Source organism: Thermobia domestica, chromosome 11 (assembly GCF_964235325.1).
Source record: "Thermobia domestica chromosome 11, izTheDome1.hap1.1, whole genome shotgun sequence".
Lineage (NCBI taxonomy): Eukaryota > Metazoa > Arthropoda > Insecta > Zygentoma > Lepismatidae > Thermobia > Thermobia domestica.
Window position 1 is genome coordinate 21481352 of NC_137464.1, and position 17164 is coordinate 21498515.

Here is a 17164-nt window from a genome sequence, read left to right on the forward strand (position 1 = left end):
TTTATTTTATTTATATTAGATATTGAAATGATATGTGTATTTCAATATATTCAAATAAGTACTAAAAATTCTAACTGCAGCCAACAACAAGAGACGAAGCATAACGCAGGCAGCTTGTCAGTTTTATTTGCGATAAAATAAGAGTGTACCAAAGAACTTTAAGTAATGTTTAGATTGATGTGAACGAAATATCCACTTTGATTTTGCAAGAAACTCACCTCAGCAATACAACACAGTGATCAACTAAAGTAATGCATCTAACGTCACAAATTTAGTACACGTCCAGCAAATAGGCTGGGGTATTCAGACAGTCAGGAGGTAGTGCGTTTTGAACAGAATCTTACGAAAATGCAGGATGGAGAGTACACAATTGTGAATAGTTTCTCTTCACGGGTTTAAACTGGTACATTCTGTACAGCAAGCCACAAACACTGCATTTGGAACATGAATGGTGAAGGTACCGCTGTTGTTTGTCAAATTTCGTTCCGGTAGCACATTGCATAATGAGCACCTTAGGCACTGACCAACATCATGTTCGAATGAGCTCCTTTGAAACATTGTGGAAGCTGACCCTCAGAAAAATATTTGTACCACTGCAGATGAGTTAGGCATAAGCCATACTACTGTCGTTCAGAGGCTCCGTGCAATTAATAACGCAAAATGTTGGACACATTGGTACCACTAAAACTGACACTGGCAAACAAGAATCGTCGTCTGGAGATGTGCAGTTCTCTGAGTGTAAGGAATAACGGGGAAAATTTACTGCATCGGATTGTAACTTCGGCTGAAAAATACGAGGGAGGATCAGAAACTAAGGTTACAAGGACGATATTTCTGGAGTTTCGTCTGTTATAAAAGAATGAGGAGTGTGCGGTAATTTTAATATATGGAGTTGGCAACTGTGCACAGTTTCAGCCACCCGCCACCTACGGTGCTAGTTGTAAGAAAACACAAATGGCGATTCATTTGAAAAACTGGTCTCGCGAAGAAGTCCGCTCAGTTATTCCTTTTCTGTGGGCGAAACATGTAACCTCGGCTGAAATTCATTGGCAGCTGGTAGAGGTTTATGGAGAGACTGCAATGCCTTGTCAGCATGTCGCAGAATGGTGTCGAAAGTTTGCGGCTGGTAGAGAAAACGTTACCAATGACGAGCGCAGTGGCCGACCCAGCACGGCATCAACAGATCTGAACACAGCTGGCGTGGAGGACCTGTTCCCGCACTTGAAGGAGCACCTAGGAGGCCATCGTTTCGCTTCAGGTGAGGAGGTGAACACTTCGTGACAATATGGCTGAACACGCAAGAGGATTTTTATCTAGAGGGGAATCTTTAAAATCATCTCGCGATGCGACAAGTGCCTCAACTGATATGAAGACTATGTCGAAAAAAAAAAAAAACTAATATATGTACTATCTGTTGGTTGTATTTCTTGTATGAAATATATACATTAATTTCTGATCACCCCTCGTAGATCTGTTATGATAATTGTAAACGGTCAGATCAACGTCCATGATGGTTTCCTAAACCACCTCTCCATCCACGGGAGTTTTTAATGCTGAGCTGATTTATTGTGGGAATAATCTATCATGTCTTTCTCAGGCGAGATGAAACCAACAATACAGATCGACAAAATAATTAATATTATGAAGAATATCACAAACTTGTCCTCAAGCATCCAGCAATGGTCAACGTACAAGGTGTTCTTATGTTGAATGACAATGCAGTCGCGCAAAAGACGTTGCAGTCTCTCCATAAGTAACAGTTTGAAATCTTTTTTCATCCATCGTATTCCCCCGATATCTCCCAACCGACTACTACCTTCTCCGGCATCTCGAGTATTTCTTGGAAGGTAAGATCTTCCTTGATAATTAAGCGGTGTAAAGTGTGGCTGAGAACTTCTTTACACCGTAGTCCTGTAGACTACAGAGTTCTATTGTCACGGCATTCAATCATTAGCTGAGCGACAGAAAAATGTGCAACTGCAGATAATGACAAGTTGCTTAACTAGATATTGTAGTTTTCATTTTTTCTTTCTTTTTCTTTATATATATAGTGGAAGCTGTCATCAAGGCTAAGGATGGGCCAACATGATATTGAATTCCAGCAGTACCGATGGAGGGCGCCGCGAACTTGTAAGTCATTTTCAACCAGGTGTCCGGATACTTTTGATCACATAGTATATGACTTACAAGTTCGCGGCGCCCTCCATCGATACTGCTGGAATTCAATATCATGTTGGCCCATCCTTAGCCTTGATGACAGCTTCCACTCTCGCAGGCATACTTTCAATCAGGTGCTGGAAGGTTCCTTGAGGAATGGTAGCCCATTCTTCACGGAGTGCTGAACTGGTGAGAGGTATCGATGTAGGTCGGTGAGGCCTGGCACGAAGTCAGTGTTCCAGAACATCCCAAAGGTGTTCTATAGGATTCAAGTTAGGACTCTGTTCAGTGCAGGCCAGTCCATTACAGGGACGTTATGCTCGTGTAACCACTCCGCCACAGGCCATGCAGTGTAAATAGGTGCTTGATCGTGTTGAAAGACGCAATCGCAATCTCCGAATTGCTCTTCAACAGTGGGAAGCAAGAATGTGCTTAAAACATCAATGTAGGCCTGCGCTGTAAAAGTGCGACGCAAAACAACAAGGGGTGCAAGCCCCTCCAAGAAAAACACGACCACATCATAATACCACCACCATCGAATTTTACTGTTGGCACTGCACACGCTGTCAGATGACGTTCACCGGGCATTCGCCATACCCACACCCTGCCATCGGATCGCCACATTGTGTACCGTGATTCGTCAATCCACACAACGTTTTTCCACTGTTTAATCGTCCAATGTTTACGCTCCTTACACCAAGCGAGGCGTCGTTTGGCATCCACCTGCGTGATGTATGGCTTAAGAGCGGCCGCTCAACCATGAAATCCAAGTTTTGTCACCTCACGCCTAACTGTCATAGTACTTGGAGTGAATCCTGATGCAGTTTGGAATTCCTGTGTGATGGTCTGGATAGATGTCTGCCTATTACCCTCTTCAACTGTCGGCGGTCTCTGCCAGTCAACAGACGAGATCGGCCTGTACGCTTTTGTGCTGTACGTGCTTCTTCACGTTTCCACTTCACTAACACATCAGGCACAGTGGACCTTCCAACATCATTCACTTGCTTTAATCATCTTCTCCCTTAGCCTAAGATGCATAATTGTGGGACGTTAAACTCAAAGATGTCATTACATTTCATTTTTCAAAATTTCTTCTGGTATGGTAAGTTTGGCAACATTAACCGAAATTAGTTGTTGACACGATAGTTCCATGGGATTACAGTAATTATTCTTTGGCTTCTGACCTGTGTGAAGAATTCTTAAAATATTGTCATATAATGCCGCAAACACATCGGTTGCATTGATAATATTATTTCTGAATGACTTTCCTCTGTTTTATCCGTTTGTTTTTGCTCCTTCACTTTCTTGAACCGTACTATTTCTACCAGTATGGCAACGTTGCGCAGCACAACGTCACATTGAACGTCACTTTCATTTTACTACTCTCTAAAAATGAAATGGAGCTTATATTAAATAAAGTTGTGATTTTTAACGAAACATTTCACTTCAACGACTAAATTATGAAGTACATAATGATAATTTGGCTTTTTTTTTTTAACTGTAACTGGTGAGTATCAAGGTAAGTAGAGATGTTTTTAATACAAACTGCGATATCAAGAACCCTCAGGATTTGCATAGTCCAAGACAAGAACTACCTCCCTCGTGGCTATATGGCTAGCATACTAGCATTCGGAGCGTAAGACGCGGGTTCGATTCCCGGTTCATGTGGTTCGAATCTCAGTGCTAAGATGTAGGTCCACATCTTATACAGCCTCAGTGATGATAAAGATGCCAAACTCCAATTAACCTAGGAGGAAAAGCTTCATACACTCAACTACAAATAACAGGAATTGTTTCGCAAGTAATGGATTTGTTGATAATTACAATAAAAAAACTTCAAATTATATTAACCACTGAAGTTTAAAAGCGAATAAAAATGAAACCTTTTGAAAAGTATAGCAGTAATATCCTTTTGATTATAGAAGACAAATAAATGATTATTAAATACGAGGTGTGTACAAAAAGTATCGAACCTTATTTTTTTTTTCTGCACAAACCAATTAAGCGCGGGAGACTTTCTTTATTGTAGATATAGAGGAGACACTCATGCGCAGTCGTGAATTTTTTTCCCGCCTGCAGAAAGCGTCAGTCGGCCAACAAGTGAAGACGTGTAGTGAGCAGTCGTCGGATTTCAGTTTTTTGTAAAATGACAGAAAAACTTGAGCAGTAATATTGCATCAAATTACTGCCAAAGCATTGATGATATCCAAGCAGAAACCATTTAACTGGATCGGTGCATTCAATTTTAAACAAGAATTTTGGCATGAGGAGAGTGTTCACAAAATTTGGTTCAGGCTTTCATCGCCAAACACAACAATTCTGTGTGTCATCAGCCTCCCCACTCATCCGACATGGTTCCGTGTGACTTTTGGTTATTTCCCAAGCTGAAAATGTCACTAAAAGGAACCCGATTTGAGTCAAGAGAAGACATCATGCGGACTGCGACGGCATGGTTGCTTAGCATTCAAAAACTGCATTCCAGAAGCGTTCCTAACAATGGCGGGAACGCTGGGAGAAGTGTCTGCATTACCAAGCAGACAACTTTGAAGGGGATTATTTTTTCGGATTTCAAAATCAATAAATGTATTTTTGCCAATCAAAGGTTCGATACTTTTCGAGCACACCTCGTAGATAGCAGAAGAAAGGAAAAGGAAGAAAATTGCAAAGCTACGAAAAATCCACAGAAACTATGTTATTAACAACTCAATTCACATGATCTGGGATCAAACCAGAAATTTCTGCACTGGAGGTGAGCGATCTACTATCAAACCGCCGCGTCCCATTTTAAAAGTAAATATAAAACACTATATATTGAAGCCAAGAATCGGTTAAACTTAATACATATGTACCCCATAAATGATTCTTCTACTTTTGATATGTCTGTAGTGTGTAATATGCTTTCTTTTTCACATATTCATAATGCAATAACCCGTTCTTTTTTATCGATTTTTTTTTAATTTTAAAAAACACCGGATAGCTATAACAATGATAATACGGTTTGGGTTTAAGTGTTCTTTCTATGACAGTAGAAGAATCATTTGGAGTTCGTATTACGAACTAAGTGAGAAACCACTTACTCTCCCCGTGTTAACTGTATCGAGCCGTTCTCCTGCTGCATAACTTTCAGGAATCTTTGTACTTTTTCAGCATTAATGGAAATAGGTAGACCCAATTCATCCAATATCGGAAACTGTACCATTACCAATTCCAATCTCACATCCTTGTTCTCCTGTAAGGACAAATAAATAAATATGCTATCCTGTAGAAACACTAAATAAATACAGTAAGGTATAAAATCTAAAGTCTGAAAGTAACTAGTAAAATTCTCTTATTTTAAGTTAAATTATAAGTATATAATTTATACTACGCAAAATAGAATGCCATGTAAGTATCAAGTTCAATTTAAAGCGGACAGCACTCTAAGGCATTTTTTACTCAGTATTAGGGGGGCAAACCGGCCTTTTATTTAAAAAATCTTAGAAAAAAATCTGTTTTCTCAAAAACGTGTTTGGTTTTTCATCAAAACCATTTCCTCCAAAAGAATTTTGGGTTTTTACTGAAACCTGAGATTTCTGCCGAAGTTGGTATCTGTTCCTGTTCTTAGGCACTCATTTCAAAGTAAAAAAGTTTTGATAGGAAACGGAAATTGGTATTTTGACAGAAAAACCCGAACGTTTTTTTGATAGATCGAACCGGTTTTCAAAAAAAAAAAAAAAAAATCAATCGATTTTTCTGATAAATAAATAAATAAATAATAAAAATAAAGGTGAAGTCTGGTTTTTGTGTCCACTATCACTCATTATATCCTCTGTATGGGGCTTTTTAAAAAAAATCGGCTAAAAATCATTAGCCTTCTACAAGATGATCAGGTAAATTTACGATTAGGAATTAGATTTCTGGGCTTTCGGCATATATGGCCATGTTAGCCCGTCAAGTATGAGGAGTGACGTCTCTCGGCGATCACACTATAAGAAGAAAGGGAAGGAAGGAAGCTGCCTGTATGTTAGGAACCATTCCGACATTTGCCTGGTGTGAGTGAGGAAAGCCCACGAAAACCTCACTCAGCATGGCTGACCTGAAAAAGCTTATACACTTTGTCGACGAAGTTCCTCACCGGGAATCGACCCCGGGACAGCTCACACCACAGAGAGACCGTTAGCGACTATGCTACGAGGGGCCACGATGATCAGATAAAGTTTCACTTTGAGTAGTCAAGTGGACAACGAAGATTCTAAACTGTACTGTACAAACTGTTATAATTCAGGTAAGCACAGTTTCGATGAAACTGATGAGCGTGTATCAATATCCCCAACTACTGTTTGTACTAATGAAATGTCTAAAATTAACGACAGTCATAACTTTTTTTAACTTTTAATGAAAAAGATACACCTCTTTCTACCACAAAAATTTTTACTTTGCAGACTATTTTATTCCATTCGCTGAACTGCTTCATTGCATACACCATTGCAGTGACATAAGGTTAAAATCAATATTGCCAATAAACACTGAGATAACATTTTCAATTGGGACAATGAAATACCTTTTATACCTGATAAATGGAGAAGGTAAACAGATTTTGATATTACACCAGTTTATCTATAAAGGTAACCAAGAAAATTCCATCGCTATTTGTGTATGTCTGTGTTTCATTGGTCCTCACGCCGTGAGTTGAATGGGAATGGAAATAAGGCGAAGGTAAGTTGTTGGTGTGGGTATATCCAACATAATACTTGGTTGTTGCAGTTCAGTTACACCGTGAACTTGCGTAAGGACAGGGTGAACATGGAACTTTCATAGAGTGTCATAAGGGCCTGTACGCTGTACCAGTTCAAACTGGAGTCAAACGCCTCTGCAGAGGGGCGAAAAATATACCAGGCCTTTGGAGAGGGTGTCGTGACTACACGGACAGTGCAAGGGTGGTTTAATAAGTTTAAGGACGGTGACGAAACACTTGAACACGCGCCACGTGCTGGAAGACCAACACATGAACAAAATAAAGATCATCGGGCAGCAATTAAGGCGAACAGTGGCCAGCCAGACATGTGAGGAACTGGGACTAGAATTCAGTGTGAGTGGAAAAACTATTCGACAGCATCTCAATTAACTTGGGAAGCACTACAACTTGGGTCGATGGGTCCAATGATTTGACTCCGAGCCAGAAGTCAACGCGAGCACACACCTCTTTCTTTCTATGCGGTCTCGTCTGAGGAAGGAGCCATTTCTGGACTGGTGCTGACATGTGATGTAAAGTGGGTCCTGTTCGAAGCTCTACGGCGCCATCATCATTGCTTAGCATCCCATAAATCGGTTCCAAAACAGCCAAAACCAGCACTCCACAAGAAAAAGGTCCTTCTGTGTGTTTGATGGACTGCTCGCAGCATCGTGCATCGGGAACTGCTAACAGTTGGTCAGAGCATCAATGCAACTGTGTACTGTCAGCAGTTGAGCCGTGTTCAAGAAAAACTCAAAACTGGAGCAAGCATTTCAGAATTGCAAAGGGATCCTCCTGTTACAGGACAACGCTAAGCCCCACGTGGCTAGGATGACCCAGGACACCATTCGACGCCCTGGATGGGAAACACTATTGCATCCACCATACTCCCCGGACATTGCACCGTCTGATTATCACCTGTTCCATTCTTTGAACAATCACCTTAAAGGACGCCAGTTGAAATCCTTGATAGAGGTGCAAAATGCACTTGATACTTTCTTCGCTTGACGGACCACCAAGTTCTACCTCGATGGAATCCATGGCCTTCCAGAATGTTGGCAATAGGTCGTCGATGCTGATGGGGACTATTTTTGATCTTCCAGGTACGTCTTAGGTGACATATCGATGTTTGAAGGTGGTGAGTGAAAAAACGACAGAACTTTCTTGGCTACCTTTACATGGACGGCCATAAAAAAATAACTGATTTTAATACTAATTTCTTTATGGGTAATTATTTAATTATACAGGGTGTTACGGAAATTTGTTACAATATTTTGGGAATAGATTCCTCACATCAAAATAAGAAAAGTTAATATGGACCTGTGGTCGAAAGTGCACAGTTTCGTACTTATAGGGTGGCGAAAAATTGAACTTTAATGGCACATAGTTCCACTACGATAGGACCAATCGTAGTCGGGTCAAGATATCACTGCGGAACTAGTATGTGAACTATCCAAATATCCATCCTTCAGAACCTCCGTTACTTGCACAATCTTTTTTAAATGAAATGAAATGAAATTTTGAGATTTACGTCCCACGGTTATGCCGGTTAGGCTAAAGGAGACGGTGATGATGAGTAATGAATGAAATGGTGAAAGGAAGAAAGTGGGAAGAAACGGGAGAACCCCGAGAAAACCCACGCACACGGTGTTTGTTCACCACAAAGTTCACTTGGCAGGAGCAGGGTTTGAACCCGAGACCCCTAGCACTAGAGGTGAACGCTCTACCACGGAGCCACCGCGGTCCCCCACGATCTTTTTTAGAGAGGTTGTTTGGGAGTACTTGATCACTCTCCACCTACCTCTCTAAAAATTGGTGTGCAAGTACTGGAGCACTCTTAAACATGGATATTTTAAATAGTTAACATACCAATTCGACAGTGATGTCTTGATCCGACTATGATAGGTTCCATAGTAGTGGAGTTATGAACTTTTAAAGTTCACTTGTTTCGCGTTTTCTACACCCTATAACTCCGAAACTAACCACTTTCGAGCACAAGTCCATATTTTTTTCCTCTCTTATTTTGATGTGAGAAATTTGTTCCCAATCACATGTGACACAATATGACAATGTGCCGGACAGCATCCTAGCACCTCTGCGCACAAATCACAATTACATAGAAGACTGATAATGTATCAATATCAATAAATTACGTGTTATACTAATTTTGAATTTAGATAAGATTAGTGCAAGTATTATATACTTGGACAAAATATGAAATCCAGAAATTACGTGAAGGTAGTTTAAGCTATCTCAAAAGCATGAATTTTCTATAATGAAAATAAAAAAGTAAAAACTAAATACACGTCGAAGCAGTCTGAACAGTTAGAAAACCCAGTTTCATTTAAGGATGATTTAAAGGGACAAGTTTTGGCGATAGATGTCACTATAGTCTTCGTATCTCTCTAATGTATTTTTTACCTTTCCCGAATCTACCAAAGGCAACAATCCGTGCCGATTTTTTTTAGAATTTTCTTCCTTGTTGAAAAAGTTCCATTGTTAAAGGTTTGAATATCCATTCCAACAATCAAGCCATTTCAACAATGAACAAAATTCTAAACTAACCTTAAAGAAATTTTAATGTGCCACCACATGTGGATCTTAAAAGACACCCAGCTAATTACAATATAAATTAAAGACGAGAAAAACGTTGTTAAACTCACAAATATGTAAACTTCAGATTTTAAAAAAGAATGAAACTACATTTAAAGAAAATAAAGGTTAAAAGAAACTTCTTGTATTTACAAAACTAACAAACACAAAAACAAAAGAAAAACATACCTCTTTTTTGTCAAGCAGTAAGAAAGAGTAAATAGAGTTTTCATCAACAATTGTATATGGTTCCTCATTCTCATCTGTTTTTTCGGCTGGAATGCTAGACGAAACTTTAGATGTGACTTTCTCATTATTCATTTCTAAATTCTCCTTGGCATCGTCGCTCTTCCCTTGAATGCCTGGAGTCTGACATTGACTGACATCCTGTTGATGTTGATCAGTATCCCCCGCACACACACCTTCTGTATCATCGTAATGGGGACTTTCAATATCATCAGGCTCTTCCAAGCTTTCAGCATGCACAATGCTACTACGATTCTCCTCCACACTTTCCGCTTTAACATTTAACGTTGTTTCATCGCAGGGAACGTTTTGTATAATGTTTGTATTCACTTCGTTTGACATTAATTGCACTGTATCTAATTTCCTTTTGTTCTCATCTACTAATCCTTGTATTTCAGGGATATCCGTTCGTTCACACTTTACAAAGCTCTGCAAATAATAACTTAATGAATTGATAGGATACATATTGAATATTTAAAACACTAAAGGTAACTTAATATAAATAACCCGTTTTTATAAACTTGTCCGTATACATTCCAACGACGGCTTGTCGTCATCTTCAGTACGAAACCTTTAAGGAATATTTAAGTTGCTATATCGACTTATATTACCAGTAACATTCTCGCATTGTAGAAAAAATATTATATTTCGTTCACTTTAAACATATCTCTGAATTTACTTTAATGAGACCCTACTTGAAAGTTTTATATATTTCACAATCCCCATGCTTTCTAAAATCACTGTAATGTTTTGAGAAATGCCTTCGGGTCTCATCCTAAACGAAGGGAAAATCCCAACCTACACCACCTCGCGGGAGAAAGCGGGCAACGTCTTAAGCAGCTAACGTAAGTGGGGACCGACTGACTTCCAGGATAAGGAGTCAACCATACCAGGTGCCTGCTCGGAGAGCGGATGAGGGGTGGAGGTCAGACTGACTCCCAGGATAAGGAGTTAACCATACCAGGTGCCTGCTCGGAGAGCGGATGAGGGGTGGAGGTTAGAGTACCTTCTTGCCCTTAGGAGGGGAAACTGTCTTAAAAGGCGAATGAACCACAAGGCGGTCAACGGCATGGAGATGTAGAAAGGAAATGGAAATACTATCACTTTATCTTTTTTCCAGGAGAGACGAAGGAGGAGAATAAATATAATGATGGTTCCTCCTGAAGTAAAACATTCCGGAGGTAAAATAGTCCCTCATTCGAATCTCCGGGCACGGTGAACTTTAAAATTTTATGATGTGCGGGTAAACTTTAAAATTTAAAAGTGAAAAGGGGTAAATGTAAAGTGAATATAGTGGGCATGAGTGAAGTGAGATGTCACAAAAAGGTGAGTTAGTATCGGGAAATTACAGAATATTCTATTCGGCTGGCGTTAAGACCGAGAATAGTGTCGCGATAGCAATGAAGAACAAAGTAGCAAGAAGAGTAACCAAAGTGGAATGCTGTACGACCGCTTGATGTTTGTGAAACTAAGTGCAAAATCAGTGGTTATTCTGATAATACAAGCGTATATGAAAACAACCGACTATGATGACAATGAAGTAAAAATAATATATAATGAGATTAGTGACATAATGCAGCAGGAGGGAAGAGGTAAGGTCAACACCATCTTCCACAGCGTAGAAGGAGGAGCTGCAAATACGGTGGTAGAATCATTTGGGCTAGGTAGAAGAAACGCATGGGGCCACACGACGAATATGTGGTTAAAGAAAAGAAAAATCAAGCTGTACATGTGGAAAAGTCAACGAAACAAGAAACGCTATCAAAACGATTATATTTTTGCCAAGCAACATTTCAGGAATAGTGTACTTGACGTGAAGACACTATTTCGAGCGAACATTAATTTGGATCATAATCTCCTAGTGGCGAAAGTGCAAACCTGGTAAAAGTCAATCAAGAAATATGGGAGGAGAAATCGAAAACAGAACTTAGAGCGATTAGGAAGTATCGACAGTGATATGAAGACAGATACTGAAGAAAAATTCTGAGGAGTTGATGGTATGGTAGGCAATGCAGAAAATAGTTGAGGAAAAGTTAAACAGATTCTACTAGACACACTTCAGAATAACATTGGCAGCACCGAGAAAATCATGGATTACCGAAACATATACAGACAAGATAAAAAAGGGTGCTATAGAGTTTAATCATTTTAATAATAACTAGCTTAAATGTCTATTTTTATTTTTTATACAAAATGCTCCCTCCCTTAAAACGGAAAACTTTAAAAACACTGGGATATCTCCCTTATTTTTAATGAGGATCTTATATACTAAGTTTTACCTTTCTAATTTGACGGGCTTGTGAGATACTGTGCTTTTGGCATAAATGTTTGAACCTCTCTACTCCCATTAGAATAAGCCCTTCTAGAATACCAGTGTGATAAAAACCTAAGTTAGGTCAGCCCAATAATGTATCAAAGCTGATCAAAATTAGTCTAGCGGTTAGATATTAATCACCAGACATTTTTTATACATATAGGTAACAACTGTTTATTTGCGGTGCTGAAAACAGCGACCAACCAAGTACAGCACCAGACCAGGTTAATAATTAATTATATACGTAGAAGTATGAGAACACATTGAAAATACAGATTAAAAGAAACGGTCTGTCTCCTTCCAGCCAATTTCGATATACAGAAATTTACTGTAATATTTATAGTAACACAATTGTGCTGGAAGGTACAATTAATGAGTTATTTTTTTGTTGTCATTTTTTCACCCTTGTCAGTGGTTTCATAATCACTTACCCACAAGAGACTTATTACAGTTGTTAATGTGTGCCACTGTCTTGTTCTAAAAGTGGCAGCTGTGTGACATATGCACTCATTGGAATCTCCTTTAGGTGTTGTTAGCAAGAGGGGGAAAAAAATAAGAAAAGTATCTGATATACAAAAAGAAAGATACCTATTTGCTGGGGTGTAAGACGAACTGCATTTTCTATATTCAATTTTCAGGAAAGTCACATTTTCATTGCATAGTTTATATATATGTTTATAGCGCATGTGCGTCCAGAGAGAAGTACAGGTGCCATGAAACGGTAAATAAAGAGATTGTATACAAAATACGTTTATTGCGTCACAGAACTGTATATAGCTGGAATCCCATTGCATATTATAAGGAAACATGCAAGACATCAACCAGAATCAAGAAAACTTGCTGAAGTTGAAATAACAAAAGCTCTGCATTAACACATAAGACGCATTCCGTTTTTGAACCTATTCTCGAAGGAAAAAAGCGCGTTTTATAACGCCGGCAAATGTGGTAGTTATAAAAGCTTACCATTGTCAACTCTGATACCCACAGTACGATAGGAATAGACTTTCTTTTCTTCCGATTGAAAGCAGTAATAGTTCTTCCTCTTGGTGTTAGCATGGCCATGACTTAATTATTCATTATTCAGCTTAAGGACAGAATAAAGTAAAAACATAGTGACAATTTAAAAGAAAAAAAAAATACATTAAGAGGATTTCAGTAAGTTTAGTAAAAAATAATTTAAAACTTAACGCTGTGTATATCAGGGTGTCTACTAAAATTCTAAAATGAAATTTCGTGACCATTTCTTTATCAAAACCATAAAATTTCGCAACATTCGAAAACTAATAACAGTACCTATATTCTTTAGCACTTATCTTTATTTTATCTCTACTTTCAAAGGCTGCTCCCTGGAATGATAAAAACTTGGTGTCCTCTCACATCACTTTCAGTATGTTCACTGTATATAGTCTGTTTTGTTCGGATCTAAACAAAACAGCAAACACTCATAAATCCAATAATCTTAAAATTACATATTTAAATAGACAATAAGTGACAAATGCTAAGCAATTCTTTGAAAATGTTACACTGATTGTAAACAGTTGTACTGATGGATTCTATCTCTCTTTTAAGCTGGCTAATATTGTTTTACCACCTTTTTTTTTTTTTTTTTTTTTTTTTTTTTTTTTTTTTTTTTTTTTTAATAGCTTTTCCGATCTTCAGAAGTGCTTCAACTTCCTTTCCGGTCTGTTGTAACAATCTCCTTTTCTTCTTCGTCAATTCTTTAAGGTATTCTGTTTCCATCTTGATTTTGTTGTCTTTCGTGCTCCTCATTCAATTTTTCATGCATGTGATAGCAGCGTGCTCTGCTGCGATTTGGTAGCGTCTAAAGCCAACCACAGACGTTTTTGGCGGTGACTTCTGACGTTTTATACAACAAAATTTTCCAGTCTCTACTTATATTTGTCAAGATTAATAAATCGTGATCTAAAAGTTAAATTTCGTGACATTTTCTTGACTTTCATGACCATTTCTGATTTCGTGACTCTTTCGTAAATCCCATAACCGATAGACACCCTGTATATCGTATTGTGTACATACAAATTACCAAAAAATAAACTTGTAAATGACTGAGGAAGCTTCACTTGAAAAAATAAAAATAAATAACTAAATAAATACAAGGAAGAAAGATATACCTCTGTGTAATATTCTGTATCATCTTCGACATGTTCATTTGTTTTATAAATGGCTTTTAACTTGATATCACTTTCCAAGCAAAGATTCACAAAATCATGGCAATCGTTTAACCTCTTTATGCACTCCAGACAAATATGGGTAGGCAGCTCATCTTCTTCAGACACCTTGTGGAAAACAAACAAAGAAAAATCACTTTCTCCTCTTCCGTACTGCTAAGCGACATGAAATAAGAAGAAAGAAAGAACAATAAATCCAATTACGATAAGAGCAAGGCTTTCCCTAGCCAGAGTAGGATTCCCAAATATGAGTTGATCCATTCCGGGATAAATATTTGATGAGAGGCCTGTGCACATTCATTTATCTGGGGTGATTTAGGAAGAGATGAACATACCTGTTACAAAATACATTTGTAAAATATATATATATATATATACTTAAATTATACAGCTATATTTCTAACATTACGTAACAGCTATTGACAGTGGCGTCACGAAGCAGGGCGCATGGGTACACCGTTCCGGGACGCAATCTGGGATCAAATTTAATTGTGGGACGCTAAACTGAAAAACTTCATTTATTGGTCGAACTATGGTTTATTCCTATGTATTTCCGCTTGTCCTAATTTTTCTTTCGCTGAAATTTTAATGCTATAAACCATGACACCAACTAAAATATTAAATTAGATTGAATTAAATTTTACATTGAAATATTTCTCACATTAAAGAAATCGTGTTCTTTATTTATGCTTCGATTTTCTTTTTTCTTTTTTTTTTTTTCATTGTTGATATTTCGTTCACTTCTTCACCTGTGGACTTTTTCGAGCTGAGTTGGTTTAATACATTTAAAAAAAAAGCTGCCTTGGAAGACAAATTAAAAAACTAGTCTTAACAAATTAAACTAATTCCAGAAACAAGTTCGTAACAGCTGAGGCACGGGAGTCACCTTATCAGGGTATCTACTGGAATACCAGAAAGTAAATTCATGACTTTTTCATGACTTTTCATGACCTTTTTGTTCAAATTTTCATGACCATGGCGATAAAAATTTACCATTAGTAATAATAAACCCCTACCATCAGTGGTGCAGCGGAACTATGCGGGTTGCTAGTCTTAAATATCACTTATTGTGAATCTTAAAGAAAGAATCTAAAATTCTGCCGCCTTGTGCTCGAGCACAGAATAGCACTTACCTAAATACGGGCCTGCTCTTACCAGTGAATCACTCTATACTGTATTTGAAGTTTTAATTCTGAGTATAATTATCCATCTAGCAGAAATTTGTCTGAAATTAAGCACTCAGAGAACTGCCCAAAGACAAAACAAATTATAAAAGAAATTCGTTTTAAAAAATAGATAATCAAATTTAAAATATGCAAACTCAAACGAATAATATTATTTGCATAAGTCTAAAGGCCCAAAAATACACAATTTACATTTCTTAGAAGTAAAGAAATAGCATATCACAAAGTTGGACAGTAAAAAGTTGTTACTATATTACAGAGACTAGAAGATGAAATTGGGAGCAGCTAGGAAGACAGTAAAGTACCAGTTAGCCAGCACTAACTGGTGGGAGAAATTCTCACAATTACTGACCTGATACAACTGTTTCAGTACATGCAGTATGAGATATAAAAGTATGAAGTATAAAAATATACTCTGAGATTTCAGATTTTCATGACCAGTTGGGTAAATAAAGGACTTTTTCATGGCTTTCATGACCACTAAGCAAAATATATGACTTTTTCATGACTTTCATGATCAGTAGACACCCTGCTTATTAAATGTGCTTACAGAAAGATAAAAATGGAAATGATATCTTCAAGTTTTACGTCCCACGTTTATGGCTTGTAGACTAAACGAAACGGACGCTTCATGAAAGTAATGACTGTTAAATAATTGATTATATGATAATGTGGGAGGAAACGGGAAAATCTCGAGAAAACCCACAGACGCGATGGGTTTTACATGGCTTACATCGACCCGGGCTGTAACCAGGTAATTGTCACTCGTAGTCTCTTCATAACTGAACCTCTACAGACGCTGCGCATATTTCCAATACAAACAACATTTTCAGTCCTCTTTCATCATTTTAATCTTATCAAAGATAATATTTATTACTACTGCCAGTAATGCAATATGAGGGAGAATGGTTTGATTACAAATAAACCTTCCCCGGCCAAGTAAGTTTGTAATGAACAACATCGTGCCCGCGGATCTTCTCGTGGTACTCCAGTTTCCTCCCACATTCTCATTCCACCAATTCTTCCATTATCATTCATTTGCCTTAATCATCCGTCTCCCTTAGCCTAAAGGGCATAAGCGTAGGACGTTAAACTGAAAGATTTCATCAATCCCAGCTCGCGCCAAGTGAGCTTTGTTGTGGACAAACAGCGTGTGCGTCGGTTTTCTCAGGGTTCTCCCGTTTCCCGTACCTTCTTCATTCCACCATTTCATTAATTTCTCATCATCACCGTCTACTTTAGCCTAACCGGCATAAGAGTTGGACGTAAAACTTAACGATTTTTTTTTTTTTGAAAGATTTCATTTTATTTAATTTTTTTTAAATACACCTTCGTCATTTTTCATACTGCAAAATAACTTATTCATTGTAAGAACTTTTGGTTATCAATCTTCTTAATAATTGACGTAGTACAAACATGATTTTGGGTACAAAAATCTTGAAAATGAGGAACAGAAAAATGAAATGAAATCCTCGAGTTTTACGTCCCACGCTTATGCCAGTTAGGCTAAAGGAGACTGTGATGATGAGTAATGAATGAAATGGTCGAATGAAGAAAGTGGGAGGAAACGGGAGATCCCCGAGAAAACCCACGCACACGGTGTTTGTCCACCACAAAGTTCACTTGGCGGGGGCTGGGATCGAACCCGGGACCCCTACCAGAGGTGAACGCTCCACCATTGAGCCACCGCGGCCCCAAGAAAAATTCAGATATAAATATATTAAAAGTTAGTCATTCTTCTACTGAAGGATTGATAGATATGCATTGGGAC

General features: G+C 38.1%; 1 protein-coding gene across 4 annotated transcripts in view; it reads right to left on the reverse strand.

The window, feature by feature from the left end:
- The window catches only part of LOC145663970 (uncharacterized), a 77783-nt gene that overhangs the window by 53066 nt on the left and 7553 nt on the right, over positions 1-17164 (reverse strand). For all 4 annotated transcript variants that reach the window (XM_081730215.1, XM_081730214.1, XM_081730213.1 and 1 more), the window contains exons 4-6: positions 14153-14317; positions 9650-10135; positions 5235-5386 (exon numbers count right to left, since the gene is read on the reverse strand). In XM_081730215.1, the coding sequence (XP_081586341.1) occupies positions 5235-5386; positions 9650-10135; positions 14153-14317 (803 nt within the window). The remainder of the gene's footprint in view (positions 1-5234; positions 5387-9649; positions 10136-14152; positions 14318-17164) is intronic.